General features: G+C 39.2%; 1 protein-coding gene across 1 annotated transcript in view; it reads left to right on the top strand.

The window, feature by feature from the left end:
• Window positions 1-15,519, top strand: part of TRIO (trio Rho guanine nucleotide exchange factor) — a 247,080-nt gene that overhangs the window by 170,435 nt on the left and 61,126 nt on the right. Inside the window, exon 34 of the mRNA XM_058811071.1 lies at window positions 7,895-8,138. Within this exon, the coding sequence (XP_058667054.1) occupies window positions 7,895-8,138 (244 nt within the window). The remainder of the gene's footprint in view (window positions 1-7,894; window positions 8,139-15,519) is intronic.

The following is a 15,519-nucleotide window of genomic DNA, read 5'->3' as shown; positions in this document are numbered from 1 at the left end:
AAGAGATTATTTGTTCCAATTTGAAACCATTTTGGTCCCCTCTGTTCTGCAGTTTGCTCAAAGGTTTGACCCATTTTAAAATGAAAGTTTTATTTTCCATAAAATTTGATAGCAATGCACAGAATTTTTCTTGATGTTAATCTCAGCCTTCCTGAAAGCATACCATCTGCTTTTCATGTTGGCTTGAGGCTGGTGATCACCACAGATTTACAGTTGTAAAGGAAAAGTACTCTCCAGTGTTTATGGGTTAGGGAGTAGATTTTCACTTTCTGCATGAAAGCTGATGGAATTGTCCAGAAGTAACCCTCCAAACTGTCATTTTGTACTAGTGCTGGTGTTTCCTTTCCTCCGTCTCTGCCTGTAGATTCTGGCTGGGCTGTACCATAAGGGTACACAGCCAGAGTTTCCCCTGGGTGGAAGAAAGATAAGTGTCAAAAGAATAAAAAAGTTTCCAAAATGTGTGTGTTACTTGGAATTGAAACAAGTTTTTTTGGCAAGTGAGAAGTGTTAGGACCCTGGAGGGAGGTAGAGATGGATAATAAAAGTTTATCAAACAGAAGAATGAATTAAAACACTGACGATGCCTACCAAACTACTTTAAAGTTTGGCTAGGGATTTCTAGTCAGTTACCTCCTTGGGTAAAATTGTTCTGATGAGCCATTCAAAATATGCAGATAAATAACCAGTATTCTTCAGGGTAGGTAAATGAATAGGTTCTCAGAATAATATTTACACCACTTCCATCATCACCTAAACTCAGTGAGTTTTCTCTATTTTCACGTGTTGCTCAAACTCTATGGTTTGATTTTTCCATATAGAGAAGCAGACAGGAGGAGGAAAATATTAGGTGCTTAGGTTGCTCTCATATTTGTCAAGAACAGCCTATGTTTTGACTCTCTGCATTTGTACTGAGGTTGGTCTGTAGTTTTGGTAGTGGCTTCTTCTAAAGATACCTGTGAGAACAACAGTTGGTTAGAGGAAGAAAAACTTTTTTGATGACTTTTGTTTTGCTCTTATTCTTAGCATTCTTACTTAACTATTTAGGGGTTTAAAAACATTGTTTTGTATGCTAGCAAACAGTTCTTAAGGGAAGAGTTGAGGTAACCTGTGACCCTCAGAGCAAGACATGCTCTCTGTGATTTCCCTGGTTGTTGGCTGAGACACCAGGCTGTGTTCACACAGGTTGGAGGTGATGCAGTCCATCCCTGCCATGCAGAGCCAACACCCTTCTGCTTGTGATGTTCACTAGGATGCATAGCATCATTGTCTCCTGATGCCCCTGACAGAAATATTTCATGCATAGTGTGAGAATTGCTGAGAAAGGTGGCCAAGCAGAATGCCCTCAGGATTGTTTTCCAGACTGACATGAGGAGGAGTCTTACCAACAACCTGTTCAACAGGAGGTAAAAGTTAAAAGGAAGAGGAATAGAAGGAAGGAAAAATGGAGAACACTTTTCAGTATTTTCTTGACAGGTTTTAGGTGTGATTAGTGACTGTAGTGTTGTATTTAAAGTATTTTTGAGATCTTGCATTTGTGCATAAAATTTTTGTTAGACTTTTCTTTGCCAAGAAAAGCAAGCTGATGATTGCCTGGAAGTTACTTGGGCTGTGTTGTATGTCCAAGGAAGCAATTTACTATGGTGCACTACTAAAAAGTGTGTGAATTAGCAGTGTAGCTTTGTTTGATGCTTCTATTGTATGCTTTGGTTTGCTAAATACATTGAGAAAATCTTTAATCTGTTTAAAAATACAAAATAAAAATTATTAATGAACAGTAACAAGAAAGTGGCCAGTGAAATCTGCAGGGTGTCTTAACACCATTGCCGAGTCTGAGGTAATCTCTCACATTGGATGTTGAAAATTCATTAGCTGCAGTCCACTTGGGGTTTAAAATCTACTCTGCCCTCTTAGCCTAGAAGCTTGAAGTGTGTGTGAATGTCTTATAGAAATGGAGTAAAACAGCTGTACAGATTTAAAGTGCCACTGATGTGGTTAGCCAAAGGAAGCAGTGGAACTCCTTGGTCAAATTTGGAGCAGGTGGCTAACTGAGATGGGATTCCAAACCAAGAAACATTAAAAATATCAAGCAATTAAAACCAGTAATAATTAAGTAGTAGAAATGTTTAGTGCTATATTACTTACTAAGCTCTTGTTGAACAGTTTTCTGTTCATGTGTATCTGTTATTGAGGTTGAGAGAAGACAAAAAATATTAAACACGTTACATTAATCAACAGCCAAGTAGAACCATTCTTTACTTCCTCCAATTATATGTTCAGACAGTTCATTCTTTTAAAATAAATGTTTTGATTAGAAGTGCTAAACTGTTATACAGGGAGTATATCAAGAATGAAATCCTTTATCCAAATGTCAATATTCTTTCTCACCTCCTCAGAGATATACTTTGAAAGAGCTGAAAATCCTTAACCATGATAATAAGTGGTTGAATATTGTCCAGATGAACTTCTTTCCTTGCATCCTGTTTTCTGACATAATTGTAATTGCCATAACAACAAAGAATAACTTTATGATTAGGGTTTTTCTTCTCCACCCTTGCTTTTTAGGCTAGAATTTTAACTTTTGATTGTTGGCTCCACTGTTGCAATGCTGCTTTTCAGTAATGACTGGGATGATGCAATAGACCATATGTTTATAAAGCTGACATTGACATCCTTTCCAGCCTCATGTCATCTGAAAACAGTGTTGGAAGGCAGAATTAGAATTCAGAATAATGTTGGCAATGGGAAAAATTAACTGGCAAAGTTCTGTGCTATTTAGTAGGAACACATTTGAGCTTATATGAATAGGTAGAAATAGTTAACTAATGAAAACTGAGAATTTGAAACAGTTTTTGAGAGGATGATTGAGAAGCTACAGAGGCTCACAAGATGTTTATTGTTTAGCTGTGTGATGCATCTGGGAGGGCAAGGAAAGCAACAATATATTGGCTTGTAGAAATGGGATGTTGAGGACACTAAGTCCTCATTGTTTACTCAGAACTCATAAGGCGTACATTAGATACTGTAATAACAATTGAGTTACAGTTTTGAGTACAGAATTTTGGAAAATCAATGGTCCATTGGAAGAATTCTGAGGGAAAGAGGAAAAAGGTTGATTAGAATCTCCTAAACCTAACTTACAGGGCAAGGTAAAAAATTGGGGCCAACAAGTCTAAAGGGAAAAAAACAGCAGGAGGAAGAACTTTAGATCTTCAACTGGGGAAAAAGGCTACTGCACAGAATTACTAAACAGTCTTTTACCTGTATTTTAAGTGGATGGGATGAAATTGAATGACTTATTAAAAAAAAGATTGCAATAATAATTTTTATGGGTATGAAAATATGAAAATGTGAAAACCTAGAACAGAGTAATTCTGAAGGCTGGGGAATCTCCATAACTGGATTTCAGTGAGAACAGTTTGGGTAAATGTTAAGGATTCACACAGATGTGGTCAATCATGCTATAGAGGATGGGAATGAAGTGGACTAGGTCATTTAAGATCCCTTTCTGGCTTTTTTTTTTTTATCATGGGGTGTATCTTCATATTGCAAGACATGCTAAATATTTCCATCAATAGCACTGACCCATCCTGAAGCATTGGAAGGTATAATGGCATCCAGGATGAAATACAGAATTTTTGAGAGAGGGATTGCTAGTCCATCAAAGCATCTCAGTTTTCTGCATGAGTGCTCTCTCATTGTACCCTTCTCAGTAAATATTTTGCCCTTCACCTTTCACAGCATTCCTTCTATTCACATTCTGTAGATGTGTAGCCAGTATTTTAGGTGGCTAATGGATAAAAGAGATTCTTGGACCATTCATTTGGCCTTTCATCAGCCTCATCTCATTTTTAACATTGTCTTTTGAACTTGATCCAGTGCATAGGAAATTAAATAGGGAGGCTGAGGAAACAGTGAAGGTCTGAAAAGGTTTTTTTCATGCTTTATTCAGTGATCTGGTAGAAACATGAAATAATCCAAACTAATATCTGAGAACATGAGAGACTTTCTGAAGAAGAATTGTCATAGATTGCTATCCTAAATAGTAGGAAATATGCTAGCTGCTGTGGGTGGTCAGTAGAGCAATATTTTATTTTTAAGAAATTGTCTTTTGTACCCAGCTGGTAACACTTTGTATTACTGTCTATGTGAAGTTGTATTTCATTTTCATGCTTCTTTAAGCTTGTGTGTAGTTCTTTGAAAGACAGAAAAAAGACTGAAGCAGCAGGAGACTACCAAGTATTTAGTTCTGCCAGCTGAGTCTCCAGAAGAGAAAAGGCTCCAATCAGTAGAAAAAAATGTCAATAAAAAAAGCAGACATGGCTCTGAGCACACACCTCTTTTCAGAGTCGGAAACCAAGTCTGGACAGCTACCTGGTCAAAGCAAATTGCTCTTTATTTGAGGCAGAACTTTTGCTCCGTCCCATTTATTTTCTGCCAGAGTGCACTTATTTCCATTTTAAACAGGGATTAAAGATGTTTTTGTTTGAAATAATTGAGAAATCTTGTTAGCTTCTCTTTGCTTTCCTTTCTTCTTAATGTAAAATTATCATGAAGAATTAAATTTCATTTGCAGTCCTGAGAGGATGTTGTATGGCCTGATGTAAAGGCTCTTGAATATCTGGTCAGCCATGGTGCTTGCAGGTAGTGGTGGCAGATGGACTTAGTGTGGTGTCCCTGACTTGAGCAAACCTGTGCTAAGAATGTACTCAGTCGGTGCTCACATGTTTGTGTCGTTTGGTTTTTTCTTTCTCTCTACCAGAGACAGTGACTAAAAGGCCCCAGAGAGGTGAACATAGATAGTTAACATTAATTTCAGCAACTGCAAGGCACCATGTCCCATGATAAGCTGTTTAATTAAACCTTGTGCCTTTTTGTAATCTGCAGTTCTGTTTCTGTCTGGCTTTTGTGTCTCATCTCGTCTCTGTCTCTCCAGTTTCCATGTTTCAGACATAGCATCATTTATTTTTATCATGCGTGATTAATTCAGTTTACATAAAAGGTTTCTTGAGACGGATGGATGAAGTATATAAAGCCCTTGTTCAGGTTAAATTTGGATTTTGAGGGTTTGCAACTCTTTTCCCTTCAGTGCAAGTGAGTCTCCCAGTTTGTGCTGTGCCTCTCACTCTTCTCTGCAGCTAGCCTGGAGAGCCTTGCCAAAGCTGTCCAACAACAGCTGTTGAGCAACGCTTTTAATCACAGACACTCCCTGCTGTCCAACTGCATTTCATCAGTGTGAAGGATGAAACTGCTTTCACAAAGTGTGCTGTGGAGAGAAATTGAGCAATGAAACAAAGAGGATAGAAGTGTTTCCTAACCACTACTGTAGTAGGCAGAAAGAAGGGAAGTTAACCCAAAGGAAGGGAAAATTGGTAAATGCTTTTTTTGCCCAGCTCTCCAAAGTGCCATATGTGTATGCTGGCTACAGAAATAATTGGTTTTTGTGTCTTAGCAGTAGTGGAAAAGCTCTGCACTAAGTTGCATGTAACAGCATAGGTGCATGTTTGTGGATAGTGTGGACCTAACAACCCTGAACAAGAAGTGTCTTACATGCTATACTGAAATGTGAATGAGTATTGAATTTCAGTGGAACACTGGCCAGCTAGGATATCTGATTATGACATTATCTGAGAAACTAGGAATTTTGTGTACTTTGGCCATCTGACATGACCACTGACAACCTTCATTTGCTTTTTCATTTAGCTTAATATTGTATAAAATACTTAGAAAACATTAATCTGAGATCCTACTTTTTTTGTTTTATTAGGGGAAAGAAAAGAAAGAACAACTATATTACCAAAATATGTGGCCATTGCACGAGTCACAAAAAATATACCGCAATCTCTATTTGTAAGAAGTGAAGGGTCAGGAAAGCAAACAGAGCACCAAAGATATGCTCCTGGAGGTATTTAGGAGGAAATAAAAGGACGAGATGCAGTTTCTGGAAAGTTTCAGCTTGTTACTGTGCTTGCACTGGATGGGATATGGACTCCTGAGAAAAATTTGGTCTGCCCTGTACACCTTGTGAAGTCATACTTCATCAGCTTTTTTGTTAGTCCCCATCAGGCATACAGATGGTTTCAATTGTTTCTGATTTGGTCTGACAAAGGCTGTAACATAAATCAATACCAGAAAGCAAGGGAAAGTTCTTTACTTTTTCCCCTTTGCATAGCTTTGCATGGACTGAAAAAGGGAGTGTAAGGGAACAGGAAACATGTTTTAATGAGGGAGGAGGTTACATGTTTTGAAGGTGTGCCCCCCCTGTAATTTGTGTATTGGGGATGTCTGAAGAGACAGGGTAGAAGCAATTTTTAGCCTGTATCTAAACAGGTACAACCTGATTTATCTTCCGTAAACACTAGATGTATGAGGGTTTTCTGCCCTTCTTGGCCCCAGCATTCCCTCAAGAAAACTTCTGCTCCTCTGTAAGCTCACATAAGCAATGCTAGCCAGTGAGATTAGCAGGCAGATGCCATGGGAAAGCTCTGGAGTTACTGCAGCCCATCTGCTTGGAGTTATGTTCTGTCATTTGTTGCAGACTTGAGGAAGAAAAGGTTGGAATTGTCCTTTGATTCTTACTGGGATTTTGCTGCTTTTGTCATTTGCTCTGAAATTCTTGCTCAATAGCAAATAGCATTTTCCTAGAAAAGTTTGTCCAGTACTGTTTCCATTCCAGGCTTGTAACGAAAGCTAATAAATAAGAAACAATGCAGTCTCTTATTTCCTATTTCTGAAGCTCATGGGATGTAGTTGGCAGCCATTAAATAGTCAAAAGCAACGTGGCAGGGTCTGTTCAGTGTGTTGGGGTGGCACTTGCTTCTAGATGTGATGCAGCTGGAACTCTCACAGGGTATTGGTCCTCCTTTGTCAGTGTAGAGCATTGCAAGGTTACCTCAGTGAGCTGAAGGAGTTTACTTGGTTCAAAATTACTGAATTCACAGAAGTTGAATACCAGCTGAGATCTGGTATGAATGGTGCACTGAAGCAGCCAGAGCTATAGCAATGCTTGCACATGAAAAACTGAAGTAGCCTGGAATGCTGTTGCCGTAAGGAAGAAGGAATTCTAGGACTGCTTGCATAAGTTGGATGGGTGCTTTGGCACTGAGCAATCTTGGGAACTTTGCAAAGTTCTGATAATAATTTTCATTTCACATCAAAGCAGATGTAACAATTAAAGAGAGGAAACTAAAGCTTAGGCAAAGTTATTCTAATGAACTGTTTTGAAGAGGGGGAGGAAAACCTTAAGCTTGCATGATTTTAATTCAAGTTTGTGCAGTTTTATTTGGGGAAACCAACAAAAATGTGAAAGTTGTAAGCCTGTGTGAATTTTCTGTTAAACAGTTAAGTATTTGTGAATGTTTTGTGAATAACTTTACGCTGACTTTTACCATTGTGTATGATGTGTCCTGGACAATTTTGTGACCTGTGTGTAAACTGCGAGTAGGGTGGGAATAAGGCAGTAAGCTCATTTGAAAAAACTACCTATTTCTCTCTTGAATTTGAAAGATAACAAAGCTCATGGGTGACTGTATTTAGTAGTATCTGACCTTTTTTTTGCTAATTATCACCTATAAAATATATTCAGAAGCGACTGCTACTTCAGCTTTTGGGATACGGAGCAGTCTAGCAAGAAAAGCTGCTTAAATCCTCCACCCAGCACTGTCACAAGCAGTGTGCTTTGAACGATAGGCAGAGACAAGCAGGGTTAGAAATCTGTTCTAAAACGCCAGAACTGCCTGATTTTGAGACGCTCTCTTCTTGATGTGGAAAGTCCCAGAAGCCTGCTATCTCATCCAAAATACAAATCCTGCCAGGAGTCCTAAATAGGTACCGGTGCGTGACGGAGGGTTTGATAACGAGCGCTCATGCGGCTTCTCCTTGTTCTCTCCCCTGGCAGCTGTCTGGTGGGTGCGAGCTGACGGTGGTGATCCACGACTTCACCGCCTGCAACAGCAACGAGCTGACCATCCGCCGCGGGCAGACCGTGGAGGTCCTGGAGAGGCCCCATGACAAGCCCGACTGGTGCCTGGTGCGCACCACGGATCGCTCCCCGGCTGCGGAAGGCCTGGTGCCCTGCGGCTCCCTGTGCATCGCCCATTCTCGCAGCAGCATGGAGATGGAGGGCATTTTTAACCACAAAGGTAAGGAGTGAAGGGCACAAAGCCTAGGCATCAGCAGCGTGGTGTGACTGTGTTCGCAGGGGTCTTAGGATGAGGGAGGAGATGAGGATCTGACTCCATGTTTCAGAAGGCTTGATTTATTATTTTATTATATATATTATATTAAAACTATACTAAAAGAAGAAAGGAATTCATCAGGAGGCTAGCTAAGAATAGAAAAAGAAAGAATGATAACAAAGGCTTGTGGCTCAAACTCCCTGTCCGAGCCAGCTGACTGTGATTGGCCATTAATTAGAAACAACCACATGAGACCAGTCACAGATGCACCTGTTGCATTCCATAGCAGCAGATAACCATTGTTTACATTTTGTTCCTGAGGCCTCTCAGCTTCTCAGGAGAAGAAATCCTAAGGAAAGGATTTTTCAGAAAATATCATGGCTACAGCGTGGGGTTTGGGTCACGGACAGTGCCATGCATATGGCAGCTTTGGTGTTCTGCACTGCCTTCTTTTCAGCAACCACTCTGTCTTTTCCAAGAACAAGCAGTTGGCAGTTCTCAGCATGAAGGGAGAACGTGGCTGAAGATAGGGAAGAGGTTTAAGCAAATTATATCTTGGTGAAGAGTCATATATCATATTAGATCAAGCTGCGGTGATAGGAAAATCTGTACCTGAGAAGTGCTGAAAGTGGGGAGGGAAGAAAATCTCTCTCTGGCATGGATTATCAATGTTTCCTGAGAAACCCTGCAGTAAGAAGTCATGCTGTTTCAGCAATGGAAAAGGTAAATACACTTCTCCATATGCCCTGGCACACGAATTGTTTGTTTGGACTTCTGTGTTTTATTTTACTGAGCTTTACAGAGAAGCACTGGCACACTTTTTCCCAGAGCATCTCTGCAGTCTTACTGTGGTTTTTTTTCAGATGCATGAAAGAATATTCCTCTGAAGGGTGCAAGAAAAATCTGATGATTTTTGAAAGGTTTTAGGGTTTTAGTGTACTCTAATCTTTTGCCTCTGTAAACTATCCAGGCTCAAAAAGTAGATTATTATTAGAGAAAATGCTTGCTTGCCTCGTTTGCACCTACTTGAGTTTGCAGGCTGTGAACAGGAAAAAAAAAAGTGAACTTACAAAAAAAGAGGAGGGGAAAAAACCAGAAAAATAGTTCATTAGAAGACATTTCATCACATGCTATGGGAAAGATGCATTTCAAAGAGTTTCTTATTGCAGGTAATAAGGTTATCAGACAAGTGATGTTGGGGAAGACTTGTCTTCCACATAAATGTAACCACAATTTTTTGAATTATTCAGTCCATTCCAGCTATTACATTTTTTTCCCCATTTTTTTAAGACATTGTATAAATATACTTGACTAAAACAGGGGTGAGTCTGTGTTTCTTACATTAGGGACAGACACAGCAGGAGCTTCCTGAATGCAGGGTGATTGGGGGCTGGGGGGGAGTTTGAAGGATCGAGCTGTGTAATTGTAGTAGTCTTTCGTCATTTTGTGTCCTACAGTAATTTGGATAGGGAAAGCTTGCAGATGTTCTGATGATAAAATTGGAAAATATAGTTGAGTAACACTAAAACTTTTTTCTTCTTGGACTAGGGGGTGAAATATGGATTTTTTTTTAACACTCACAAGAACTGATAAATTCAATTTCCTTTGGAGCTTAGGGACTTCACCTTTGAATGCAGAGAATTTTATGAGGAGAGGCAGATTGTACTGGACTATATGTACATAATATGAAATACCTTGAACCTGTCAGAATCCCAAGGGACAGACAGAGCTGGTTTTGTGTTTGAGAAGTTACAAAAGTAACTTCTTTAATCAAATCAGTGGACATGACTTGTATTCCTTTTTTTTTCTTCAGAGTTTGTTTAGGGAAAGTGGGGCAGAGCGTTTCAGAGATACTTTACTTTGTTTAACATGGTGCTTTGAAGTAAAGAGCATTAATTAATTATATTAATCACGGACACTGAAGAAAAAGAGAAAGCCCTTGCTAGAATGAGCATAATTTGCAGGGTTGAATGCAGCCTCAGAAGTGCCTTCTGTCCCTGCCACAGGCTTCCTGCGGGATGTTATGGAATGCCATCCTAATCCCAACTGATAAGAAGCAGCTGCTGATTGTGTATTCCCACATTGCTGGGTGTCAGGCTTTAGGAGATGGATGTTTCATTTGTAAAGTTTCCCCTGCGTGTGACTGAAGGGAGTGTGAACTGCCTTGAACATGCAAGCTGTTACATAATGTTAAGTAGTCTGGAGGGGGAAAAAGGGGTAGACAAGGCACTTGAAACCACTGGATTTGTTTCACTTTGGTCCCAGCTTAATATTTCTATTGTTTGAAATAGATTGATAGTCTTCATTTCACTGAAGGATTATAAAAATTAGGCAAAACCAGTGGAATGCTCTGATTTTATTTTTCCCCCCATAGTGAAAAGTACCTCAGATAATCCCACAAACCAATTATTCATTCTCAAGTGCTGCATTTGATTAAATAAAGCATCAGGGAGTATGCTAATCAGAAGAATGGAAAAACAATTAGATGATCTTCTCAGAATTGTTCATTGTGGGTATTGATTGAGATATGAATTCCTAAAAAACACTACTAATCCTCTAACAAAGAACAAGTGAGTGACTTAGATAATTTTAAGTTAGTCCATGCTCTTGGCTGGATAATTTTTCATGTCCTCCCTAGATTTCTAGTACTTTATTAAGTACCTTCAGTCTTTACAATAGAGATTTTAATTTCCTTTTTTGACAATAACTCAGTAAAACTTTTAGAGTTTTTGAGAGATTCAACAAATTAGGATTTTATTTTGTCTGAAAATACATGTCCTGTGTGAGGCTCACAGTGTCAGCATCAAGCCTGAGTAATTCTGTACAGTTCATGGACTGTGAGTCTGGAATTTTTACATGTCTGACACAACAAGTTCTTGGGAGAGGCTGAGGGAAAGAGAGGGTTTATGTATTGCAGAGGAAAGGAGGAGGTGATCACCATCAGAAGTGGTGGGGTTGGCTACTTGGGTGTAGACTGCTTAGGCTGTACTGATGGCATGCTGAAGAGTTTTGTACTCCTTCAGTATCTATGGACCCTACAGTTTTGATCTTCTCAACAGTGTTTATCAGTAGCACCACTTGGCAACAAAACAGGAAAAAAAAAAGAAAGAAAAAAAAAGCTGCAGCATATCAGAGGTGAAATGAGCTTCAAAGTTTTGAAATAGCAAACTTCTTGTAATTGACAGCTGGTTCTTATGGTGTGTCAAACCACATTTCATCCCTGAGTACAGAAATGTTGGGTGATACTGAATACCTTAAATAATCTCAAATTATTATCCAAAGTAGGAAAACATGCATGATTATTAAAGAAGCAAATATGATCAGTGAAGCCTATTTCTAACAGTTGATTTGGCCATTCCTTGTCTGTCCACACATTATCTGTCAACCATGAAAGGTAATGTTGTTTTATTCTCAGCCTCAAAAATGACCCTCATCAATCGCCTACAAATGTAGATATTGCTTCTTCCCTTAAGAATGTGTATTATTGAAGTCATCTAATCATTTAATGAATGGATTAAAAAATACATTTATAATATCTTCCATCTCTAAAATTTTATGGTAGTTAAGGTAATAAACACTTTGTTAAGAATATGAGGAAAGCATTGCCCAGAAAAGATATTCACTACATGAATAGTAACTTAGGGGGAGAGTTGATTGTGAGTTCCTGACCTCTTGCTTGCTCTGCTGGACATCAAATCTATTTTTGCAAGTTATTTGGGTCATTCAGTCAATTTGATGTGCAGGTCACATATGAATACATTTTAAAAAAACAACTAAATCCCTTTTATAATAGGGGGAAAAGAGAAACAAGGGAGTAGTGAAGAGGCTGCATAACAGTTGGTGCACTCTACAAAAATAAATCACTAGCTCTGGAAGAACATGTTTTTCACAAGTAATGCATAAGGCAACATTTTTTTTGTAATGATTTCCCACATGTTTTTGGGTGTGGGGGAGAAAGATCATTCCTGTTGTTTTATTTGGTGCTTCTCTGTTTTTTAACATGGGTTTCTTTTCCTTCTAGGGTACATGCTATTTAATGAGTGCAGTCCTCTTTCTTTTCTTTTCAGGGCATTTACATTGCCACAGAGCTTTGGGTAAAGGGCAGGGGACAGGATTCAGTGTAATGAAAATGAACATGCAAGCTCAGAAAAATTGGCAGCTATTTAAAATAGTTTGTGAAATCTTGCCTGTTTAGATCACAAGTTTACTGTCTTTTCCAAATCTGTGACTACTTCTGAAGAATTTGTGATAGTGCATCATACCCATTCTGTTGTAGCTACTATTTGGAGAGATACAAAGGCTGCAACAAGCCATTGATTATGAGGCTTACATTAATGTCTCCTTTAAGTTACAAAATTCTGGAGGGACCATGTCTAGTTACCAATTCACATTACTGTCTGTTTCAAAACTTGACCACAGAAGTCTTTTGTTTACCTGAAGGTACAGTGTTTGCCTGTTTTACACCATCACATAATGCAGGAATCTGTATAGGTTGGTTCAAATCTGAGAGGTAGATGATGTCTCAGTAACACGGTGCCAAACCACACACAGTTCATGTACTGCCTTTTGATTTTGCTCTGAGGATGCCGTCCTGACTGCAGCCATAAACACAGAAATGAGGTCCCTCTCAAATAATCTTGAAATAATAAGGCAGATCAGATGCCTTTGCAAGACAAAGGTTGACAAATTTGTTCAAATTACTGTGGAGTAAGCCATTTTCTATATCTGCAAGATGGGAAGGACTGATGTAGGGCAGGTGTCAGAGCTCTTCTTGAATTGCTTTAGGGACTCTCTGTTCAAGAATTAAGGAAGACAGAAATTGTGTGGGTGACCTAGAGATATTTCCCAAGAAGAAAGAGACATTTTATAACTGAGGCCACTGAATGGGCTAAAATAATTTTGAATTTGTTACATTAAGTAAGTTTGCTGGCACACAACTGCATCCTATTCAGAATACCAGTTCTCAATGAAAGGAGAAGGGACAGAGTAAAGGTAAAAGTCTCATGTGTGATTGAGATCTTTGAAAACTATGCTTGAGAAAGGGAGTATTTCATGTTGAGTCTAAATACTGTTCAATACAGGAAGAGGAAGCTCTGTGTATGAGGGGAGAATTTGATCCAGCAAAATGAGTATCCAGTTTGAATAACTGAAGAAGGACTCCTGGTTTGTAGGGGAAGAAAAGAAGGATGACTTGGGCAGCAGCAATTGTTTGCTTAGGAGCAGAGGGAGGCTGTGGAAGGGGAGGATTTGCTGTTTTGAGACTGCAAGCAAGTAAAGCATAGGCCATGTGCAAGGAAAAAGGATCCCCACCCGTGGCTCCGGGCCAAAGCCGTGCCTGTGAGACTGGCTGACAGCGTTTGCAGCTGCAGGAAATGAGTTACAGCCCAGGCCAGAGGGGAAAGTAACTCCCAACAATGAGCTGCTGGGGGACGTGCCCGGCCGTGCTGCCTGGGGGCCAGGTGGCAGAAGGTGGGGACTGGAGTTTCCAGGGCACCAAAGCAAGGGGGATCTGCTGCTCCTGCTACACAGATGGGTGTGATTGCATGCAGAAAGTGATATAGAGAAATATGTTGGAGTTGTACAAGACACCAAACCTTAATCTAAAAATTCTGTTGCTTGATGAATCAATTACTTCCTCATAAAACTTCCAAGTAACAGGCTGCCCATCCAGATAGCCAGCTGACAGAAAGCCTTTCAAGGAGCCCATGAGAGGCAAAGCTGAGCAGTCGGTCTAATTTGACAGTCTCCATGTTTTGATTAAGAAAAAAATTGTAAAGGCTGTGCTGCAGTGTCAGTTCAGCTTATTTATCAGCCAGACTTGAGCTTGAGCAGAGATGCATGCATTTTAATAGCTGAAGTTCAACTTCACAATTACCATTTGTTTTGAAAGTGTAATAAATCATAAATTTTCATTTAGTCACAACTATTTTTCTCAAAAGCACTGCTAGTCTAATAGTGACAGGGATGGTTTGAATTTAGGTTGTACGTGTGTGATTTTTCAAACGTGTTCTCATGCCTTAGTCCAGGTAAATAAAGCAGCTGAAGTATAAAGTAAAACAAGAATTCTCTGTCCGGACTTTCCCACCTTGTGGTTTTAGTTGAGTTTGCAGTTAAAAACATCATCGGAGCATAAGTAAACTTAAATAAAATGTCATCAATTGACTGTAGTCCATGAGATAATAATCTTTGCATTGAGTTTTATAGCCAAACTGGGTCAGATAGAGTTAATAGCCAAGTTCCAGCTGAGCCTTGATAAATAGTAAAGTCTCTATGAATTGCTTCCTTGGCATTGTGCAATCTTAAACTAGACAAGGAGGTTTGGTGAATCTCACAATTTGAATTTCTACTTCAGGTCTCTCTATCAAGTTCACATGTACTCGGAAACATCATAGGATTGATTTCTGCATAAACCTGCCTCTAACTCCTGCATTATTCTTTTATCATAATGCAGCCCAGGAAGACTTGTGAGATATTTCCCATGCTGACTCTATGTGTGAGCATAAGTACATGGTTAATTTGTCTCCGGAGTTTTCGTACATAGCTAATCAAATGATTTTGCCCTGTTTGGGAGCTCAGTATTACAGTTGAGAAAAAAAAAAAATTTATAATACTGACTTGAATCTACTTTTGGTCCCAGAGAGCTGCCAAATATATTTCTCTTATATATTGTAGTTGGAAAGGAAGTCGGTGCATAAAAAGTATCTGCTTAGAACAGATGTATTTGCACAGCTGATCTTTGGGGGGTAGAGGGTGGATATAAACCAGCAATTCTGATGGCTTTAGGTTTCCCAGGAGAGTTGTTACTTTGCTTGCAATTAGCCTTCCTTTGACAGCAGTTTCTTTTTCTAATCAAGGTTAGAATATCGTACAAACTCAAATCATATCCTGCAAATGTTGTTTTTATCTCGCAGTTGAAGAAAACCATCCTGAAGTGTTGTTTGCTTTCTTAACTTGTCCCTCTTCAGTTCTAACAAACTTTGAAAAAAATTGCTGAAGTGTTGAGAATTACTTTGTTAGGGTGCCTTTGTTACCCATATTTTGCTTGCTGCTTCTTTTTCCTTAAGGAGCAGGCTAGAGCTTGTGCACCTCTTGGGACATCCTCACATTACATTACATCACATCATCTGTCATCATCAGTGCCTGCAGGTGGAACCAGCAGGATTTAGGGTTCCACTGACTTCCTCCAATTCTGGTTTTTTTTTGAGGAGGCTGCTGAATGTGTTCCATTGACTTCATTTCAGTTTTCCTGCAAATAGTAAAATAGCATGCTAAACTAGAAATGTTGCATCATTTTTAATATAACTATCAGGCATCACTTTTAATATAGCTATCAGACACTTTTTTA

This window comes from Ammospiza caudacuta, chromosome 1 (assembly GCF_027887145.1).
Source record: "Ammospiza caudacuta isolate bAmmCau1 chromosome 1, bAmmCau1.pri, whole genome shotgun sequence".
NCBI lineage: Eukaryota > Metazoa > Chordata > Aves > Passeriformes > Passerellidae > Ammospiza > Ammospiza caudacuta.
Note: the sequence above shows the minus strand (reverse complement) of the source record. Positions and strands in the feature narration are given on the sequence as shown.